The sequence below is a fragment of the Phalangium opilio genome, unplaced genomic scaffold (assembly GCF_054372755.1).
Source record: "Phalangium opilio isolate 3A_F unplaced genomic scaffold, DU_Popi_V2 ptg000217l_1, whole genome shotgun sequence".
In the NCBI taxonomy this organism is placed as follows: Eukaryota; Metazoa; Arthropoda; class Arachnida; order Opiliones; family Phalangiidae; genus Phalangium; species Phalangium opilio.
The window spans coordinates 594,735-617,833 of record NW_028324218.1 but is presented as its reverse complement, the minus strand read 5'-3'; the positions used below and the strand labels follow the sequence as shown (position 1 = coordinate 617,833).

The 23,099-nt window shown below is 35.0% G+C and overlaps 2 protein-coding genes across 2 annotated transcripts; both read right to left on the bottom strand.

Annotated features, from left to right (window-relative positions):
* Positions 1-3,498: 3,498 nt before the first annotated feature.
* LOC149615387 (matrix metalloproteinase-17-like) lies at positions 3,499-6,059 on the bottom strand. Its single transcript, XM_089856811.1, has 4 exons — positions 5,838-6,059; positions 4,596-4,810; positions 4,387-4,531; positions 3,499-3,650 (listed from the first exon to the last, which is right to left on the bottom strand). The coding sequence occupies exons 1-4, from the start codon at positions 6,019-6,021 to the stop codon at positions 3,514-3,516; spliced, it is 681 nt and encodes a 226-aa protein (XP_089712937.1). The 5' UTR covers positions 6,022-6,059; the 3' UTR covers positions 3,499-3,513.
* Positions 6,060-17,629: 11,570 nt separating this feature from the next.
* Positions 17,630-21,310, bottom strand: LOC149615386 (matrix metalloproteinase-14-like). The gene is made up of 6 exons (XM_089857131.1): positions 21,286-21,310; positions 20,979-21,137; positions 19,751-19,965; positions 19,542-19,686; positions 18,545-18,805; positions 17,630-18,320 (listed from the first exon to the last, which is right to left on the bottom strand). The coding sequence occupies exons 1-6, from the start codon at positions 21,308-21,310 to the stop codon at positions 18,052-18,054; spliced, it is 1,074 nt and encodes a 357-aa protein (XP_089713257.1). The 3' UTR covers positions 17,630-18,051.
* Positions 21,311-23,099: the final 1,789 nt, after the last annotated feature.

The window sequence follows — 23,099 nt, the reverse complement described above, 5'->3', positions numbered from 1 at the left end:
AATCAACTGTTTAAAAAAAGGTTTTTTTCGCGAATAGGGCGCTATCATACCAACAGCAATTCCGTCATATTTAAAAAATATACATTGCCAACACTTTTTTCAAATAAAAAATGATAAAAGTGCGTAAAAAAGGTCTTTCACAAATAGGCCTAGGGGGCGTATAAACTAAACAGCAACAACGCTCTACAGCTACACTAATCTTACACAAACAAGGAGTACTATAAACCCACTACTGGAAGCGGTATTTTTATTCAAACGTAAAACAATTTCGCTTAAGCTTAACATCTCTAGACATCGGTAAAAATGTCTCTATCACTCCTAGGTAACTGTATGCACAGGATTTTACGACATTATAACTCAAATTCATCTGATTATGTTTTAACAAGGTTAAATCTAACTGGGAGTAAGATGAAAGGAGTAGAAGCTTATCTGTCTTAGGAAATATGAAATTTTATCTTAACAGTTCGTTAAATCATAAGTTTATAACGAAAAAACGCGGAAGGGGAAAACGAGCAGACAACAGCGATTTTTGGGGATAGAAGGTTAAGAGCGCCATCTGTCGTCCGTGCCAAAGTTGAACTTCCACTCGAAACGCAATGAGAAAGTGGATAAAATAATGCCATCAGCTATTTAACTGCGTCGATATATTTAACGACTTGACCCATGACATGCCCATAACACTGGCTTCTATGAATCCTATATATTCTTGGATGCTAGGAAACTTGATAGACGTAACAGTCTGTACCAAGTACCCAAGCATCCTTCAATAAACGCCTGGCAACATTGTGGTACGCATGGTACAACTAAAAAATAGGATGTGTATCTATCTTTCCAGTCACTCCAAGTCGTTAAGCCCTCATTACAGAGGATTTGAAACACTATCGTAATTCCAAGTGTCTCGAATCTCTACGTTCCTGTCCATTATGAACAGTGCTGAGAGAATGATACATCAGAAAGAGCCATTCAAATCGAATTGCCGAAAATATTATCCATATTTTCATTTCATATAACAAAGAAAATAAATTATTATGGATACAGGAGGCAATGTAGGAAATATAACGCAATGCACGGGCCTTGATAGATAGAGGAGGCAATGTAGGAAACATAACGCAATGCACGGGCCTTGATAGATATAGGAGGCAATGATTTAACGACTTCGGTACTTGGGTTTATCTTTAATATTTAAATAAATATAATTATTTTTAATTATTTTAATCGCCAGTAAATAACTTTAAAAATAGTTAAATCGTTTAAAATAAAGTTTTTCATAATATCTTTCGAAACTTTGCTAATATTGACGTTTAAAGTGAAGGGTACCCTTCTTGCCCGCTTTCTTCAAATTTTGGGGTATATATACGTTTCGATTCCATTATAATAATAGATAAAAACGCATTCGCGTGAACCTTTGGTGGAAGCCCTGCCATTGGGAGGCTAGACGTTTCTCGTAACCCTAGCTGATCGCCGCGTATATCTTAAAACCAAATAATAGATAAAAACGCATTCGCGTGAACCGATGGTGGAAGCCCTGCCATTGGGAGGCTAGACGTTTCTCGTAACCCTAGCCGCTCGCCGCGTATATCTTGAAACCAAACGATGACGGTGGAAAAGGAGCCAGAATGTACTGAACGGCGTCCATGTGGAATGGACAAAAGACCTGAAGATGGTGGTGCATTGAAGCTGGTGTCAATGTGGAATTGACGAAGAACAGAAGATGGTGGTGCATAGAAGCTGGTGTCAATGTGGAATTGACGAAAAACAGAAGATGGTGGTGCTAGGAAGCCAGCGAGTACAGACTAGTGTCCATGTGGGATGGACAAAGAACAGATGATGGTGGTGCATTGAAGCTGGAGTCAAGGTGAAATTGACGAAGAACAGAAGTTGGTGGTGCTTGGAAGCAAGCAAGTACAGACTAGTGTCCATGTGGGATGGACAAAGACTGGCAGATTGTGGTCCTTAGAAGCCAGTTAGTAAAGACTGGTGTTGGTAGATGAATGACCAAATTTCCGTGAACCGCGAACGCGTTCCGGAAATAGGGTATTTGTTTGCTCCGATTTGGAAACTGCGAACGCGGTCACGTGGGGTCTGACAGACAGACAGACAGACACACAGACACACACACACACACACACACAGACAGACACGGCCGGTGTAATACCTCTCACGTGACATACGTCACTCGGAGAGGTAAAAAGTATCGATAAGACTGAGGTTATCACTTGTCTGAAGGATCAGATATTAATTTTTCTTTTTAATTGAAACTTAAATGCATGCTTAAGAAAAAACAACGTTCCATTACCGTTTTCCGTTGAAATAAATTATTTTACTGCTAATCAATTTCAAAAATTTACTTATCTCGGCTTTTCGACCACAATTCCATTCCCCGAAAACATTTTATCATTACATTAATTACTTTTGGGAGATAACGTGTTCAAATAACCTATAAAACAATAAAAAACTGTAATAGCGGTCTGTTTAGCCATGAAAACAACCTTTTAAAAGTTACAAGTACTATATAACCCTTTCTAGACTAACAGGACCTGAGCAAACTATAGCTTAACCTGCTACTAGTACGACCAGGGAGAATTGATGTAAACTGGAGTTGAAATTTCATCATGTGCGACCTGTGGCCCTGAAACTCCCCCATAGTCCCAGTGTGTGCAGAACATAATTTTTTCGCTGTATGTGCTGCCAAAATCAATCTTTCTAGGTAGTGTTGCCTCCTCACTTGAATTTTTCATGATATATTAAGGTTTGAACGAACAAAATTCTAGATAACTATTTTCACTACCATGTCCCTCTGCTAACTGGAAGCAAACTTTCCTCTCTTTTTGCTGCTCATTACCGGTGCCATTCCCTTGACTTTATATTAGTTATAACTAATGAGTTTATTTATTTCAAACAAAAATATTAAAAAATGGATTCTTTTTCCTTTTGTGCTACTTTGAATTTACAAATGTATATAACGTTGTGCCGTGCCATGTCAAATAGTCTCTAACCATTGTTAGAAACTAGAGAGAGAAATTGGGCAGTAACACTGATCATGCCCTGAACTATGAGAGAGAACAATACGACGGTTGACTAAAGTACACTTGATATTACATCATTTTGCAAAAACCGCGAGTAAAAATCTTACTGCCCCTATTGAATTTGGCGCCATTGGTTTTAGAATAATTAAAATGTTCCACTGCGAAGCGTGCCGGTCTCGAATGGGGATGTAACGTCTTTAGGAACGCTAAACCATACACGTACTCTCCCAAATGTAATTAATGTAATGATAAAATGTTTTCGGGGAATGGAATTGTGGTCGAAAAGCCGAGATAAGTAAATTTTTGAAATTGATTAGCAGTAAAATAATTTATTTCAACGGAAAACGGTAATGGAACGTTGTTTTTTCTTAAGCATGCATTTAAGTTTCAATTAAAAAGAAAAATTAATATCTGATCCTTCAGACAAGTGATAACCTCAGTCTTATCGATACTTTTTAGGTCTTGATTCTAATCAAGACATTTTTGATTAATATGTTTTGCCATTATGACCCCAGACCATGGCGGAATCGAGTTTACGTAAGTTTGGGGGTAATCCCAGTTCAGTTATGTTCCTAGGGTAACCCTGTTCAGGGTTATTTGCGTGAAATATCCAGTATTTTTGGCCTGAAATGAATTAATTAATTTTAACATTAGCGATTTCAAAAATTAATTTATGATTTTTCTTAAATATGGCTCGGGGTATTTTAACCAAAATTTGCTCAATTGTAGCCCACTTTATACCCAATACGATGGTATTAATTATTAGTTAATCGAGTAATTAGTTTGAAAGATAAAAATTAATTTAAAATCATGTTTCGTCAATGTTAAGTTTATGGGGCGAGATAGGTCAGCAAAAATTAATATTTCTCGAAACTGGTTTAATTAATTTGCACCAAAATTTGCACAATTGTAGCCCACTTTATACTGAATACAATGGTATTCATTATAAGTTAATCGAGTAATTAGTTTGAAAGATAAAAATTTATTTAAAATTATGTTTCGCCAATGTTAAGTCTATAGGGCGAGATAAGTTTGGAAAAATTATTATTTCTCATAACTGGTTGAATGAATTTGCACCAAAATTTGCTCGATTGTAGCCCACTTTATACCCAATGCGGTGGTATTCATTATTAGTTAATCGAGTAATTAGTTTGAAAGATAAAAATTAATTTAAAATCATGTTTCGTCAATGTTAAGTCTATGGGGCGAGATAGGTTTGCAAAAATTATTATTTCTCGAAACTGGTTGAATGAATTTGCACCAAAATTTGAGCAGTTATAACCCAAACTATACCTAATACGATGGTGTTAATTATTTCTTTGCAAATTAATTAGTTTAAGAGATATTAATTAAAACGTACCTGAAAAGAAGACAATTTTGGAATCGCTTCGTCTCTCATAAACCGCGTCAAATTTGCCAACGTCCGATGGTACACCATACCAGAAGATATCAATTGCCACAGGGTGTTTCGTTTTTAAACCACGGTCATCCCGTCGCCAAAAATACTAATAATCATAATAATTAAATTTAATTGAAAATCAAATATATTAATTTAAAAATAATTCTTACCCAATCTTTGAATATAAAAATTTCATTTCTAATTGTGGCAATAGCATCCAGACTTGTATCGCATGTTTGTGGGGGTTCAGCTTCATCGGGCGAATCGGGGTTGGAATTAGGGTTACCACCTTGCACTGTGGGTCTCGTTTTTGGTTTCTCAGTCTTTGGTGGTCTCGTAGGGGCCATAGGTGGCATTGAAGCCCATTTAACACGGTTTTTAGGACCTGTAAACCATTTACAAAAAATATAATTTTTTTTAAACTTTATGGAAAACCCCTTAGGGTACTCGATGTATATTGCCTTGGCATTTAATTATTTATAGACGTGCCCTTTCATCTTCAAAGAGGCTATATATACATCAGTTTTCATTGAGGTAATTCATCCTTGGAGGAGAGGTGGGATGGAGTAGTGACGTTAGTGGGCCATGTCGTGCACGCCCCTACCTTTGGTATATAGGGGATTGTTAAGAGCTCACGAATTGGCTTCTATTTTAAGACAGGGGGCATTTTCCACGTATTTTTACCACGTACGACCTTCCTAAAGTCCCTCCACTGAGGATGCTGGGAGGACTTATAGAGGCTACGTTATAAGTATGCAGATTACTTTACTACTCCATTTCACCTCTTTTCTCCAAGCATTTATCTCTATGCATTACAAACTGTGTCTCTTCAGGTATGCAAAATACGCGAATGTCTTTTTTTTTTTTTTTGCTCTTGGCGCCGCTTAACTTTGCCGGGTACTACTCTAAGCCTCGGTTGGTTTTAAGCCTCGCATCCTAAAGGCTGCCATAACAACATCATATTTTATTCATAGGCTACCTTAATTCACTTTGTGTATGGATAAATATTTGAAAAGATCAAAGACAAATTATTCGAAAACTCGGTGCCTTTTAAATATTTAAATACCCAACTTTCATCTTAGATCGATTAGATTTTTAATGCTGATATTTTCTTTCTGATCTTTTCCCTTTTTAATTTATTCAAGATCTTCAAATTCTTGATAGTCAAATTCCATTTGAAACTGTATCGTTAACCCTTAGTTCGTTATCTTCAAATTTTTCTACTCGTTTAAGCCTATTACTGCCCCACCAATTTGTATTCCTAAGCCTCGGTACAATTTTTAAATTTTAAGCCTAATTTCTTTCTGTCGTCTGCTCTTTAAGTTCAAAAAAGTGCACTGATTACATAGCCCACTCGATCACGGCGCATCACGATGCAAGCTGCGAGCGCGGATCGAGTAGTTATTTCTTACCGTATAGTTGTTGAATTCCTACAGTGTCATCGTAGGGCAGTTTGAAGTTGTCACTAATGTGTTGATAATATGGAAACATCAATGACCCCTGAATAGACGAGTGAGATAGACCCAGAGAGTGACCAAATTCATGGGCAGCCACGGAAAATAGGTTTATAGCTGAAAAATAAATATTAAAATCCATCAATTATAACATTTACTTGTTTAAAATTTAAATTCCCGAGCCTAGTTCTTAGTTTCCCGCGCTTTAGGGGTAGTATTTCATACTCAACAGTTGTCAACTCTGAATCTCTTAAAAAAAACCTTCTGCAGTTCAGCACCTTTGGCTTTGACCCATGTTTGACCCCATGACTTGTTGTCTGCTATTCTGCTTCATTTTTAAGTAATGGCAGATACGGTAACATAATAGTAAAGTTTTAATTAGATTGTGGGTATATTTTTAATTACTCGGTCAAAATAATGATTGATTATAGTTAAGTATAACGTATTTAATATAAATATGTAAAATTATCGGCTTAATTCGTTCGATAACGTTGTGGATTACATGGATTTATGTGACTTGGTGTAAGAACCCCCGATTTGACTAATGGATTGAAAATCAGCGTATAATGTGTTTCAAGTCGCCGTTAATGGATTATCAACGGATTCAAATTAAAGGTAAATGATATTTCTATTAATTACAATAGTTTTTAAACGTGTAAATATCGTATTTATCAACCTATAATGCGAAATCTTAAGCTTTCTTAAGCCTTGGCATTTTAATATTGGGCTGTTAGCAGCCATTTTGCTATAACTATTGAACTCAGACCGGGGTCGAATTAGAACGACACGCGCTTGACCTTCGTTTGAAATTAGGCCCATACTAATTTAGATTAACTATAATTAACTAATAAATAAATTTATAATCCTTAAACTAATATTAATCCGTGATAAAAATTAAAATTCCACAAAAATAATCCATAATTAAATCAAAATATCTAACGTCAATTGCAATATCTCATAAACTAACCTTAATCGAATTTATTTATATATATTTATTTATTTATTATCACTTTAAAACTATTATTTAACTCAAGATGTGGGTCTAGTACTTTAAAGCCACTAATCCCCTTGAATTTTCCCAAACTTAAAGTGAAACAAACACTGCGTCGGCGTTAAGATTTATGTTCGAGATTTCTCCAAACTTAAAGGACTAAAGTTGTCAAAATTAATTGTCTCCGAGTTCCTCTATAATTATAACTTTGATCTCAGACAGCTAGCTAACTGAAGATCATAATTTATTTTTGAAGTATTTAGTAGTTCGGGCTTGCCAAGGCTTAGCAAATTTCGGAATTCTAAGCTCCCTTTAAAACTACTGGGAAAAGTTGAAATCTTGAACTTAATCAAAAAAGACATTTCTCGGGCAATTCCCTAAAGTACTTATTAGGAGCTCTCTCGCTTTGACCTTTGAACTTACGTTAGAAGTCATCTTTTTTAAAAAAACAAAAGGATTTTCACGTAGAAATTGAGATATTAATGGCAGATAATATAGTTTATTATATTAAATGAATAAGGGATTAATATGGTGCGCTGTTACTCCTTTGACTTTCAACGGAATTTATAGCGAATATTCCCTTATTCATAATTTATTTATTTATTATGTTATGAGATTTTGGTATTTGACTTTCGAATTTCGCATCATTGTAAATTTAGTATTTACTGAAAATCCCCTCTATCTAAATAATGCACGAACTGCATTTCGAATTTGAGTCAATATTTATTACTTCCGAGCAAAATAAACCCCGAATAATTAAGTAGATTCAGTTTACGTAACCGATTGAAACTTTAATATTGATTTTTAATTAATTGGGTTAATTGAAATTAATAATAAACTACTTAATTAAATCGAGCTCGTCGCGAGCTTTCATTAGAGTACTCACAACCTATGTGTACAACCTTAAACAAATCAATGACGTCATAAAAAATCTAAACCAATCAGAATCCTGGCCTAACATAAATTTACACTAATTTTACAGCTTTAGTCTAGCGTAATTCGTCGCGAGCTTTCATTAGAGTACTCACAACCTATATCTACACCCTTAAATAAATGAATGACGTCACTAAATCTCTAAACCAATCAGAATTCAGTCCTAACCTATGAGTTTATACTCATTTTACAGCTTTAGACTAGCGGAATTCATTAGTATAGTATACCCCATTAAATTACCCGCAATTCATATTTTATTACAATATAGTGAACTGACAATGCCACCCATTTGAAAAGTAGATATTTTAGAAGCGGAAGTATATAATATAATCTATAGTGGAAGAGTGAGTAGGCCCCTAGCGGCGCCAATGGAAATATAACGGGATCAAGGGGTCTACCGTGTAAAAAAAAATCCGTCTGGAGCTCAGAGCGTTTATAGACTACTGACAGCTCAGCATCTTTGACTGTATCAAGCTCTATGGAGTAAAAACATGGGGTGCTACTACAATACAGTATCTTTTCTCGTATGTCTTTCGTTAACGGCTCAATCTACTTTCGAGTTTTATAGTCGTTGGTCGGGTTCTCCATAAATATATCAAATGCTTATTTAGGTTAAGCTGGGGCGGAAGAATACAACGATGTTAAATTTCATTAGAAGAAAGTAGTATTTACATAAAAAAAATAGTAGTAGAGTACATTGAAACAAGGGGGGCATTAATAAAGATTTGAAAGACGTGCCTTAATTTATGGACGGCCCCCAACCAAAAATGATTTGATTTTGAAATGACTGTTAGGTTAACATAAAGGCGTTGTAACAAAAACTGTAACGAATCTCCCAAAGGATGGCATAATCTGTCATGATCTCATCTGATCTCTTGACGGTTTGACCCCGTCTGACCCCTGGTGTTGGTGGCGGCTCTAAAACTAACTTTGGTTGGACACGCCCTAACTATCTCCTTGGATTCATTTAGTAGATAGTGAAGTCATTAGTTTGGAAAACATCACAGATGTCCGTCTTTGTGTATTACAACTGTTTACTCCCGATGGACCTCTACACCAAATAACACTCCGCCCTATCTTATTCAGTGCCAAATTAACGTAACTGACATCAGTTGCAAATTGATTATTTCATATTATTTTTGGGACTATGTTAATTAGCATTTTCTTTAATTACTCGTGATGTAGACCCCAAGTATTAGGTATCGTTGGAAAGCTAAGAATTAGGGCTATAACATACTCCAAGGACATCCCCGTATCTCGCATAGAACCAGAGTTACAACATCCCAAAGTTCAACTTAAAATATTTGAAATTTAAATTCTCAAATTTTATTTTTAGGACTATGTTTATGAACATTTTCTTTAATTACTCGCTCCATCTAGTAGTGTCTGGTACCGATCATCCAGATGTTTAAGTTCAGTTTCTTTTGAGTCCAGTAGCGCGATTGCTTGCTCAAAAGCTTCAAGTTTAGGTTGCTCCTTTTGTATCTCAAGTTCGACCGAGTTAATCACTGTACTCACAGATGTACGTAGCGCTTTGAGTGCCCTTGCAGCGCGTTTTAGTTGGTCGTCCGCCATAGTTCCAATTCTCCGGTTAGTCCGTAGTTAAAAGTTTCACAAGCCCGATTAATCCGTAGTTAGTAGTAGCCCGCATCCGATTAATCCGTAGTTAGTAGTAGCCGGCATCCGATTAATCCCGATTAATCTTTGAGGTTTAAGTATTTAAGTAGCACGGCACGCACCTGATTAATCCTTTAGTTTTAAGTAGCACGAATCCGATAGTCTTTAAAACATTTTTAGGGTTAATATTTTTGTTTTCTCGAATAGTTGATCGAATATTTAACGAATAGTTAATCGAATATTTAACGAATAGTTAGTCGAATATTTAACGAATAGTAGGCCCGAATAGTAAAATTCACTATTCGATATTCGTTCGAATACCCGAAATGGGGCTTATCGAATATCGAGACGGTTATTCGTCTCGATATTCGATCGAGTTATTCGTGTTACTCGAGTATTCGCCCATGCTTAGTAATTATGGACACTTTTTGCAAATATTTGAATAACTTCCGTGGAGCTAACGTTAGACACCAGAAACTTTCAGGATATGAAATATGATTCTTTATACACAATTCGCTATGTTTTCAGCTTTTTAACTCTCTTAAATTTTGCACAATATCCTATTTCCCAATCCCCTCGGAGGACCCCAATTGTGAACAATCACTGGTAAATGTAAACACCCTGACCCTAAATACTGAAGGAGGTAGTGACTGAACACTGGACCCAAATGTGAACAACAATGATAATCAAATGGGAGGAATAAAAAAGGCCCTAGGAAAGGACAGGGTTGCCACAGTACCTGGAAATCCTGGAAAATCTGGGAAAGTCAGGGAATTTAAAAATGGGCCGAAAAGGTCAGGGAAAAGTCAGGGAATTTGATTTAGTGGGTAAAACTTCTGGGAATAAGTCTTTATTGAAAGAGTAATGAAAGTTTCTCCTCATGCTCTCTCAACAAAGAAAACTCTAGATTAATCCTTAAAAATGTCTAGAATTGTTTTAGTAAAGTAAATGCTCTTTTAGACTGTTATTTATAGTTAAAATGTTTCTTATTTGTATTGGTGCAACAAATACATGGGAAAATTTAATGTTGAGAGTTTATTTAATTATAACCACTTAAAACGTGCAGTAAACATTCACTTTTTCGGCCTAAAAGGTCAGGGAAAATCTGAGAAAAAGGTCAGGGAAAACCTGGAAAAGTCAGGGAATTTGGTTCTGAAAATTCCGTGGCAACCCTGAAGGAGCTACCATTACGTAGGGCCTAAATCCATGCACCTAGATTAAAGTTTACGCAGATGTGATAAGTGATAATAGGATAATATAGTTAAATCAATACCCGAGTCAAAATGTTCAATAATTTGTTGAGAAGTCCTATTTATTTCGATACCTCGCATAACAGCTGTCTCGTTTTCTCGCTTTCCCGCCCAATAAGTAGTCGTAGCTACCGCCCTCTTACCGCTAAATTGATAAACTTACTAATGGCGCGAAATTTGAGTCTTTTTTGGGTCAATGATGTATTTTAAAGTTAATATTATAACTTTTACTTTTATTTTTTAGTAAAATAGCTTAAAAAGGATTCTAATTAACCTTGAAACAATTGAATTTTTACCTGGTTTTTTCCAACTCTAAAATCGAATTCCGAATCGAAACCACAGATATTAATATCAATTTTATAGTGAAAAACGTGATCTATCTAACGATTAAAGGTTTGTTATCGTGGGATTATTTTAACTCTTCCTAGAGCTTATTCCCCGATGGTATTGTATTAAGCAACACCTAAAATTGGCATCAACTTAAGTTGATTAGTCCGAGTTGGTGTGTATATAGGTTCGTATCTTTCATCCACGTATTCCTACAATGTCCATACCATTTTTATCGTAATCCTCAATATTCAATCTACAAATAGAGCCCTTTAAAAGGAATTTAAGCCGCCCAAAAATTAGCTACAAAATGTTAAAGAAAAAATAGAATCGTTCACATTTACCAGTACCGACCCTAGTTTAAAAAATATTATTCTGTAATTTAATTAAGATAAAGTTCTGTAGGTTAAGTTTAAAATGAACCTAATAAGTAAGTTACTGTAGTTTATTACTAGATTGATTTTATTCATAATAGGAATGCTATTTTACAAACAATGAAAAAAAAACCCGAAATGCTAAATTAGCTGGGGTCATCTTATAATGCATATAGTAATACTAATTCTTGTCACTAGAAGGCGGTAAAAACTATATGACTGGGTCATCTTGTTTACTCAGCGGAGCCTCCCAGTTGTTTACCCAAAAAGATTCCTCTCGCGTGGGGTTGCGGTAAATTTCCATCTCGAGGTGAGGTCCGATGAACTCTCTTGCACGTGCGCTTATTTTTTAGCTACGGAAATTAACCTATTGAATTCTAGAGTTTAGATCTATTGAAAGGGTTTTTTGGGGGCTCAGCGAGGATAAAGAGGGACTATTCACAAAGTGAAGTAAAAAAATCCAAAATAGAAAAGAAAAATGATTAATAATAGATAACAGTTTTTTCTTGAAGGCGATTAAAAATATTCATAAACAATGACACTAATAATTCCTCATCAACAGGTTTTAGTATGTCAGGGAAAAACCTGGAAAAATCAGAGGAATTTTGAAATGAAAAATCTGTGGCAACCCTTTTAAACCTATGCACTGACACGATCACAATTGAAATAGATCTATTGTATTAACGCTACGTTACGTTACCTTAAGCACGAATCTAAAATGAGCATTTAAGCCTTGGTTTATGAATATGAGCGATTGATTTGACACAGAATACTTTATTTAAACATGATATTAAGTTTTTTTTAAAGAAAATAAGTATTAAATTAAAAAGTCTAGTTTAAAATTATATTAAAAAGTCTAGTTTAAAATTAAATTAAAAAGTCTAGTTTAAAATTAAATTAAAAAGTCTAGTTTAAAATTAAATTAAAAAGTCTAGTTTAAAATTAAATTAAAAAGTCTAGTTTAAAATTAAATTAAAAAGTCTAGTTTAAAATTAAATTAAAAAGTCTAGTTTAAAATTAAATTAAAAAGTCTAGTTTAAAATTAAATTAAAAAGTCTAGTTTAAAATTAAATTAAAAAGTCTAGTTTAAAATTAAATCGCTAACGGATCCAATGCGTCATCCTGTTCAACGGAAGATCGCTGACCTCTCGTATTTTTGACTAACTGCATTTGACCCACGTCATTTTGCTGTTTAAGTTTTTCTTCGTTATATTTCTTCAATTGTTTGAGTGATTCTCCATTGTCTCGCGTCAATAAATAATTGAAACAATTGGCAAATTTAATACTACGTAATTCTTGTTCAATTTTATCCGGATTATAATTATTCATAGCTTCATCTCCAAGTTCATTATAAATAATAATAAGAACAATTATTAGAAATTTCGATTAAATCCCAGCGTTTAGTTAACGTTAAAAAGTTAGGTTAGATTAGTTTAAGTTCTTACCAAGATCCAAAGGCTTTTTGAGATCCTCTGTTTTTCGAAATAAAAAATTGGTTTTGAATTGTAAATGAATCGCCTAACAAGAAAACGAATTTTACTTACCGTTTTGGTTGGTTGCCATTTTTTTTTCTGAAATTAAAGGGAAAGTAAAATGAACACTTAGAAGGATGTAAGTGGAAAAAACGACAAAAATGTATCATTCAAAGCCGAATCTAGTTTGCCTTTTCTTCGCGACTCGAGCATTTCTCTAAATTTCTACCCGAATATTATTACTTTCAAGCGCATTGGCTGGAACTTAGTCCTTCCAATGCTTGGAGATTAGCAGAAATACCCGATTTCCATAATAACCCCTTATATACTTGAAAACAACTCTAAATTATATGAAAAATTCGGGACACATCCCTTAAAAGAACGGCCTAACACGCTGCCACCGATCCTCGTCACTACCCCGCTTAGCGACAAAGTTAATATATAGAACACAAGCGAGGAGACAATCCTAGCTAGGCGGCAACAATGGGATTAAGACGCGCATCGCGGACACATCACTAGCCCGACTCAACTAATAGACAAGAATAAACTCAACCCGTAACCGTTAAAACACGAATAACCTGATATAAATGGCAATTCTAGCGGCATCTCATGGATATGTCCGGATAAACTTTAAAATGCTTGCATAGTAAAACCCTACGCACAATACCAGTTTCAGCTGATGACTCGATGAGGTCCACCAATAGCGCGACGAGGTCCACCAAAAGGGCGATGTTCAGGCCGAACACGGGTAAAACGGAGTCCAACGCCGACAAGATTTCAAGAGTTCAAGATTGAGAGGCAGCGTTACGATTCAAGAAGTGAACTCGCGTTACGTTTAACGGGTTTGCCATTTATAAATTGATCAACTATGGCGCTATTTTTTATCGGGATAAGGTGTAGGAGGGCGTGCGAAGTAGGCCAATCGGGACCGCGAAAATGTCTAAAAAATAAAGACGTCTACGATGAAAAAAATCTAAATAAAAAATTTGGTTTAATAGAAATAGGTTAAAAATAGGCATAATAGCTTCTGCCGATTAAACTGGAAATACAATCCAGTATACATTAGATTAGTACTTCTTGTTTATTTAATTATAAGCACTTAAAACGTGCTGTAAACATTTACACTTTCGGACAAAAAGGTCAGGGAAAATCTCAGTAAAAAGTCAGGGTAAACCTGAACAAGTTGGGAAAACCAAAATATTACCTCTCCGAGTCAAGACGACTACTTACAAACTTATTTAGCCAGATATGGAAATGTTTCTTAAGTTAAAATTTATGAAATATTAAAGCAGTATACAAAGCATAGCAAATTTACTGTAAATCAGACGACATTTTACATCCAATAATGATATACTTGTACACATTAAAATCATCCGATGGGGGAAAAACGGGAAATGAAGAGATAAAACTTTGGAGGGATATTACCTTTACGTGTTTGTAAAGGCCCAATTTTCTACTCCTCAACTGTATGCCCTCTATGTTCAAAGCCATATTCACAACAGGGTTGGCATGTAAACACTATCCTCTCGTTTCACCTCAACGATTTTCTTAGTTTAACAACATGACTGTTAACGTTACATAACACCAAAGCTTATTTGTGGCTACACACACTGAAAGTAAATGCGTACCATAAAAAGCATGAAAACACGAAGCTATTATCCGATTACGATCAGACCTTTCACTGGTCTGGGCTGCGTTCGGCAGAGCTCACCAAAAAAGACAGCGGATTTTGGAAATGTTTACCGGTGAGCTCTGTCGTCATAGCTTTTCTCCGGTCATCGGCGTTTTATAAATGACGCTAGCGCAATAAAGCGTGCAAGGTACCAAGGCTTAACAAAAATTATAGGATAACATATTTATAGAGATAGATAACAACTTTTATAATTAAAATTAGAAAATAACATATCTCTTAAAATTCTCGGGTGATCAACTGGTTTCACGCCAATTATCTAGCTATAGTCCCATAAAGTTATTTGTATTAATTCCTCCATGGTTTTTTCGCCAAGCTGAGAACTACGCGTTTTACGTCACGTTATCCGAAAAGCCGACTATTTTCTTTGAAGACCGCGCTAGCTCAGCGCTAAGCACCGTGACGTCAAAATTCAAAAGCAAAATCCCGTTATGTCGGATACTGCTAGCAGCGCTGGGCTCTGCTGAACGCGGCCCAGATTTCCACCATGATTATAAAATCTAAGCCTACTTATTTAAAAGTGTATTTAACTTTCGGCTCACTCCGAACCGTTAATGTCTCTGCATACAGAAACGAAAACCAAACCCAAACGTTTACTTTTTGGTTCACTAGGCCTATTGACAAATAAAGTTCATTTGACCAACATAGCAGCGTTGTGCTTGTATTCAGTCACTGTGACTTTAGAAAGGATTATGCTATAAACAGATGTAGTATAGCTTAAGTAATATATAAACATCCATTTTAAATAATAATATTAAACAAAATCTTTGGAATATCAAAATGAAACGGAGCTTTAAAGCTACAAAAGTACTAAATGCATCATAATTACGAAAAATATTTCCACATATTCATTTTATATTATGGAAAACGGGAATATTAAGGTTCTGAAGGATTTCTTTACACATCAAAACAAAACGAACTTCTAACGCAGCGCACTAGTGTTACAACGGACGGACACATATAGACAAACACATAGACTGCTGTTTTACCCTTTCCGTATTAATTTTGAGTTGAGAGACATGATTATCTTAAATATTAAAATAAATATAATTAATATTAAATATTTTCTTCGATAGTTGTTCGCCTTATTGAGCGTTACATCGTTTTGAAAAAGAACAATTAAACATTCTTGAGAGACTTGACTAATATTGGCGTTTGAAATGAAGCATACGCCGGTTGCTTCGCCTTCATCAAATAGGTAGTATATAAGGGTGTCGAATCGCAGCTATGGATAAGAACAGCGCAATTGCGTGAACCTTTGGTGGAAGCCCCACCATTGGGAGGCCGGACGTTTCTCGTAACCCTGGCCGATCGCCGCGTATGTCTTAACCTTAAGGAGTAGAAGCCAGGTGTACAGACTGGTGTCCATGTGGGATGGACAAAAACAAAGACCAGAAGATGGTGGTGTTAGAAGCCAGGTGTACAGACTGGTGTCCATGTGGGATGGACAAAAACAAAGACCAGAAGATGGTGGTGTTAGAAGCCAGGTGTACAGACTGGTGTCCATGTGGGATGGACAAAAACAAAGACCAGAAGATGGTGGTGTTAGATGCCAGGTGTACAAACTGGTGTTCATGTGGGATGGACAAAAACAAAGACCAGAAAATGATGGTGATAGAAGCCAGTAAGTACAGACTGGTGTCTATGTGGAATGGACAAAGACCACAAAATGGTGGTGTTTGAAGCCAATAAGTACAGATTGGTATTCATGTAGAATAGACAATTGACTAGTCGGATGAAGTAATAGTGGCCAGTTGATTTGTGGATAGATTCAAGTTTTGAAATTTCCGGGAACTGTGAATACGGTCCGGAAATAGCGAATACATTTGCTTCAATTCGGAAACTGCGAACACGGTCCCCTGGGGTGTAAGTCAATAACAACAGACAGACACACACACACACACACAAACACACCCACACACACACAGACACGTCGAAATTAGAACCTCTCCGTGACATACGTCACTCGGAGAGGTAAAAACTTAGGTTCTGAAAATTCCGTGACAACCCTGTTCTATTTAAATTAAATTTTACATTAAAATTAAAGGACTCCAAACACATTTTCATTAAATACTGTTTATGTTGGAACTCCTCCAATAATGGAAAAAAAATAACCTACTAATATGTTATCGTTTTTTAACTTGTCACATGTTTTTTAAGTTGTACATATATACCAAAGTTTAACAATGAAAAAGGGCATTCGGTCCGATGGCGGTCTTATCTTAATAAAGTTGTTTTGTTGTTACCTCTTGCGCTCTCTCTCTCTCCATGAGCCGTTACAACAGTTTATTCATTGACATCGTAGTATATATTTCATAATGAATCATGGAAATTAAATTTTTATTTATTTATTTATTAAATTTTTTTTAATTCAGATAGTTTAGTTTAGGGCACACCACGTGGCTTTATTTTGGGCGGGAATAGACCACGTGCTTTTCAAAAGAAAAATTTGCACCCAAATAAAAAAAGTTAAAATTATTTATTATTTTTAAATAATAATTATACATTAATTTTCTAGTTTAATTTTATAGATAATTAAAAAATTGATGAATAGCACATGATTGTGTAATTATATTTAAATAAATATTTAAGGTAATTTAATTAGGATTAAGCAGAGATGAAAAAGTCGGGTCTTTTAATTAATTATTATTTTAATTAGTACAATTAAATTAATTTAGAGAGCGGAAAAATTAACTTGATTAATTTATTAATAAGCAATAAATTAATAAGAACGAATTATTATTTTTTTTAAACCCTTCAACTTTTAGTTAACTTTAATTATATTATAAAGTTAATGCAAAAATTAGTTAATTACTAAATTAAGGGCAATTTTTAATTTAACTTAACAAATCTAGGTTTTTAATTAATCATTTTTTTTACACTTATATTAAAAAAACTGGAATTTTTTTTAAAAAAATGAGGGACTAGCTTGTATATAAAATAATGAATAATAATTAATGTTAATTAAGGATTAATTAAAAATTAATTTAACCCTAATTAACATTATTCTTAGAAAAAAAATTATAAAATGAGCACCTTCGGGTTTATTTCTTTCTTTTTTTAATTAAAAACATGATAAAAAACAAGTTGCACCAAACACTATGTTCAAAATGTTTTCAAATTTGAAATTGAAATAATTCAATTTTGAATTATTTTGACATGAAGGTATATTTTTTTCTTAATAATATATCACCATAAACTGATCATCAAAAACGTGACCAATTTCGCGCATGCGCAGACGTCAGACGCGTTTATTCGTTCTTCTACGAGATTCAAAAGTAGTAGTTAATTCTCCTAAAAAGATTTGCAATCTTAAAAAGTCCCCGTTTTTGTATTAATTTCACTGGGAATTGGTACCATATCAAGACTGCAACGAGGTATATACTCTTCCAAAAATATTGCATTGCTTAGGGCGTAATCTCTTAACTTAAATTTGCTCCATTTTTATTTTTTTTCCACCTTAAGCCTTGGCTGAAATTTTTTAATTACCATTAGGGTTGTTTTAATTAAGGTTTAGGTCACGCCGCGGTCTTTAAAAATACGTATAGTAGTGACGTCACCGACATCATAACCGAATTAAATAAACTAATATGCGTCCTTGAATTTAAATTTGCCGCGGAATTGGCTGATCTAGAGGCGCCCTCTATCGGTGGTAAGGGCACTGGCATCCCATTGGATGGGCAATTAAACCACGTTTCAGATATTAATTTAGGTGAATCTGGAGTGGTCCTCATTATTTTATCGTCGAATTTCCAGTAATGTTTACCGTTGAAGAAATACGTGATGCCTGGAATTTTTTAATGCATAGAAATTAATATATGATATATTTGGGGTCACAATTATTCCAATTAACTGTATGTATTCCTTATTAGAAGTATAGTAAATTAATTAGAAATTCGTGATGCCTAAAAATATTTTAATGCATAGAAATTAATATATGATATATTTGGGGCGCAATTATTCCAATTAGCTTTATGTATTCCTGATATAAAATTAAATTAATTACTGTACCTTTATGTTGGAAGGCAGCGTCCATATTGGTCGGTACGCCCTTCCATAGGGCCATATTTCTAGGGTAATCGGGGTCAACTTTGCCCCTATTTTCGTCAAATCTCCAGTATTGGTTACCACTGAAGAAATATGTTTTGCCATTATGACCCCAGACCATGGCGGAATCGAGTTTACGTAAGTTTGGGGGTAATCCCAGTTCAGTTATGTTCCTAGGGTAACCCTGTTCAGGGTTATTCGCGTGAAATATCCAGTATTTTTGGCCTGAAATGAATTAATTAATTTTAACATTAGCGATTTCAAAAATTAATTTATGATTTTTCTTAAATATGGCTCGGGGTATTTTAATCAAAATTTGCTCAATTGTAGCCCACTTTATACCCAATACGATGGTATTAATTATTAGTTAATCGAGTAATTAGTTTGAAAGATAAAAATTAATTTAAAATCATGTTTCGTCAATGTTAAGTTTATGGGGCGAGATAGGTCAGCAAAAATTAATATTTCTCGAAACTGGTTTAATTAATTTGCACCAAAATTTGCACAATTGTAGCCCACTTTATACTGAATACAATGGTATTCATTATAAGTTAATCGAGTAATTAGTTTGAAAGATAAAAATTTATTTAAAATTATGTTTCGCCAATGTTAAGTCTATAGGGCGAGATAAGTTTGGAAAAATTATTATTTCTCATAACTGGTTGAATGAATTTGCACCAAAATTTGCTCGATTGTAGCCCACTTTATACCCAATGCGGTGGTATTCATTATTAGTTAATCGAGTAATTAGTTTGAAAGATAAAAATTAATTTAAAATCATGTTTCGTCAATGTTAAGTCTATGGGGCGAGATAGGTTTGCAAAAATTATTATTTCTCGAAACTGGTTGAATGAATTTGCACCAAAATTTGAGCAGTTATAACCCAAACTATACCTAATACGATGGTGTTAATTATTTCTTTGCAAATTAATTAGTTTAAGAGATATTAATTAAAACGTACCTGAAAAGAAGACAATTTTGGAATCGCTTCGTCTCTCATAAACCGCGTCAAATTTGCCAACGTCCGATGGTACACCATACCAGAAGATATCAATTGCCACAGGGTGTTTCGTTTTTAAACCACGGTCATCCCGTCGCCAAAAATACTAATAATCATAATAATTAAATTTAATTGAAAATCAAATATATTAATTTAAAAATAATTCTTACCCAATCTTTGAATATAAAAATTTCATTTCTAATTGTGGCAATAGCATCCAGACTTGTATCGCATGTTTGTGGGGGTTCAGCTTCATCGGGCGAATCGGGGTTGGAATTAGGGTTACCACCTTGCACTGTGGGTCTCGTTTTTGGTTTCTCAGTCTTTGGTGGTCTCGTAGGGGCCATAGGTGGCATTGAAGCCCATTTAACACGGTTTTTAGGACCTGTAAACCATTTACAAAAAATATAATTTTTTTTAAACTTTATGGAAAACCCCTTAGGGTACTCGATGTATATTGCCTTGGCATTTAATTATTTATAGACGTGCCCTTTCATCTTCAAAGAGGCTATATACTTCAGTTTTCATTGAGGTAATTCATCCTTGGAGGAGAGGTGGGATGGAGTAGTATGTTGGTGGGCCATGTCGTACACGCCCCTACCTTTGGTATATAAGGGATTGTTAAGAGCTGAAGGTAGTTCTATTTTTAAGACACAGGGGGCATTGTCAACGTATTTGCACCGTATGACCCTTCCTAAACTCCCTCCACTGAGGATGCTGGGAGGACTTATAGAGGCCACGTTATAAGTATGCAGATTACTTTACTACTCCATTCCACCTCTTTTCTCCAAGCATTTATCTCTATGCAATGCAAACTGTGTCTCTTCAGGTATGCAAAATACGCGAATGTCTTTTTTTGCTCTTGGCGCCGCTTAACTTTACCGGGTACTACTCTAAGCCTCGGTTGATTTTAAGCCTCGCATCCGAAAGGCTGCCTTAACAACATCATATTTTATTCATAGGCTACCTTAATTCACTTTGTGTATGGATAAATAATTGAAAAGATCAAAGACAAATTATTCGAAAACTCGGTGCCTTTTAAATATTTAAATATCCAACTTTCATCTTAGATCGATTAGATTTTTAATGCTGATATTTTCTTTCTGATCTTTTCCCTTTTTAATTTATTCAAGATCTTCAAATTCTTGATAGTCAAATTCCATTTGAAACTGTATCGTTAACCCTTAGTTCGTTATTCCCCAATTTTTCTACTCATTTAAGCCTATTACTGCCCCACCAATTTGTATTCTTAAGCCTCGGTACAATTTTTAAATTTTAAGCCTAATTTCTTTCTGTCGTCTGCTCTTTAAGTTCAAAAAAGTGCACTGATTACATAGCCCACTCGATCACGAGCATCACGATGCAAGCTGCGAGCGCGGATCGCGTAGTTATTCTTACCGTATAGTTGTTGAATTCCTACAGTATCATAGTAGGGCAGTTTGAAGTTGTCGCTAATGTGTTGATAATATGGAAACATCAATGACCCCTGAATAGACGAGTGAGACAAACCCAAAGAGTGACCAAATTCATGGGCAGCCACGGAAAATAGGTTTATAGCTGAAAAATAAATATTAAAATCTATCTAGAAATTCGTGATGCCTAAAAATATTTTAATGCATAGAAATTAATATATGATATATTTGGGGCGCAATTATTCCAATTAGCTTTATGTATTCCTGATATAAAATTAAATTAATTACTGTACCTTTATGTTGGAAGGCAGCGTCCATATTGGTCGGTACGCCCCTTGATCGGGTGTTTGTAAATAATATCGGTTGATCGGGTGTTTGTAAATAATATCGGTTGATCGGGTGTTTGTTTATAATATCGGTTAATCGGGTGTTTGTAAATAATATCGGTTGATCGGGTGTTTGTAAATAATATCGGTTGATCGGGTGATTGTTTATAATATCGGTTGATCGGGTGTTTGTAAATAATATCGGTTGATCGGGTGTTTGTTTATAATATCGGTTGATCGGGTGTTTGTTTATAATATCGGTTGATCGGGTGTTTGTTTATAATATCGGTTGATCGGGTGTTTGCTTATAATATCGGTTGATCGGGTGTTTGTTTATAATATCGGTTGATCGGGTGTTTGTTTATAATATCGGTTGATCGGGTGTTTGTAAATAATATCGGTTGATCGGGTGTTTGTAAATAATATCGGTTGATCGGGTGTTTGTAAATAATATCGGTTGATCGGGTGTTTGTTTACAATATCGGTTGATCGGGTGTTTGTTTACAATATCGGTTGATCGGGTGTTTGTTTATAATATCGGTTGATCGGGTGTTTGCTTATAATATCGGTTGATCGGGTGTTTGTTTATAATATCGGTTGATCGGGTGTTTGTTTATAATATCGGTTGATCGGGTGTTTGTAAATAATATCGGTTGATCGGGTGTTTGTAAATAATATCGGTTGATCGGGTGTTTGTAAATAATATCGGTTGATCGGGTGTTTGTTTACAATATCGGTTGATCGGGTGTTTGTTTACAATATCGGTTGATCGGGTGTTTGTTTATAATATCGGTTGATCGGGTGTTTGTTTATAATATCGGTTGATCGGGTGTTTGTTTACAATATCGGTTGATCGGGTGTTTGTTTACAATATCGGTTGATCGGGTGTTTGTTTACAATATCGGTTGATCGGGTGTTTGTTTACAATATCGGTTGATCGGGTGTTTGTAAATAATATCGGTTGATCGGGTGTTTGTTTACAATATCGGTTGATCGGGTGTTTGTTTACAATATCGGTTGATCGGGTGTTTGTTTACAATATCGGTTGATCGGGTGTTTGTTTACAATATCGGTTGATCGGGTGTTTGTTTACAATATCGGTTGATCGGGTGTTTGTTTACAATATCGGTTGATCGGGTGTTTGTTTACAATATCGGTTGATCGGGTGTTTGTTTACAATATCGGTTGATCGGGTGTTTGTTTACAATATCGGTTGATCGGGTGTTTGTTTACAATATCGGTTGATCGGGTGTTTGTAAATAATATCGGTTGATCGGGTGTTTGTAAATAATATCGGTTGATCGGGTGTTTGTAAATAATATCGGTTGATCGGGTGTTTGTAAATAATATCGGTTGATCGGGTGTTTGTAAATAATATCGGTTGATCGGGTGATTGTTTATAATATCGGTTGATCGGGTGTTTGTAAATAATATCGGTTGATCGGGTGTTTGTTTATAATATCGGTTGATCGGGTGTTTGTTTATAATATCGGTTGATCGGGTGTTTGTTTATAATATCGGTTGATCGGGTGTTTGCTTATAATATCGGTTGATCGGGTGTTTGTTTATAATATCGGTTGATCGGGTGTTTGTTTATAATATCGGTTGATCGGGTGTTTGTAAATAATATCGGTTGATCGGGTGTTTGTAAATAATATCGGTTGATCGGGTGTTTGTAAATAATATCGGTTGATCGGGTGTTTGTTTACAATATCGGTTGATCGGGTGTTTGTTTACAATATCGGTTGATCGGGTGTTTGTTTATAATATCGGTTGATCGG

Bases quoted from the DNA above. Each gene is read 5' to 3' on its own strand.
- LOC149615387 (XM_089856811.1), bottom strand. From the start codon at position 6,021: ATGGATTTTAATATTTATTTTTCAGCTATAAACCTATTTTCCGTGGCT. The intron at 4,532-4,595 runs GTAAGAATTATT...TATGATTATTAG, and splicing joins TTTTTATATTCAAAGATTGG to TATTTTTGGCGACGGGATGA. The intron at 3,651-4,386 runs GTACGTTTTAAT...AATTCATTTCAG, and splicing joins CAAAATTGTCTTCTTTTCAG to GCCAAAAATACTGGATATTT.
- LOC149615386 (XM_089857131.1), bottom strand. From the start codon at position 21,310: ATGGACGCTGCCTTCCAACATAAAG. The intron at 19,966-20,978 runs GTAAGAATAACT...AATGGTTTACAG, and splicing joins AGGAATTCAACAACTATACG to GTCCTAAAAACCGTGTTAAA. The intron at 18,806-19,541 runs GTACGTTTTAAT...AATTCATTTCAG, and splicing joins CAAAATTGTCTTCTTTTCAG to GCCAAAAATACTGGATATTT.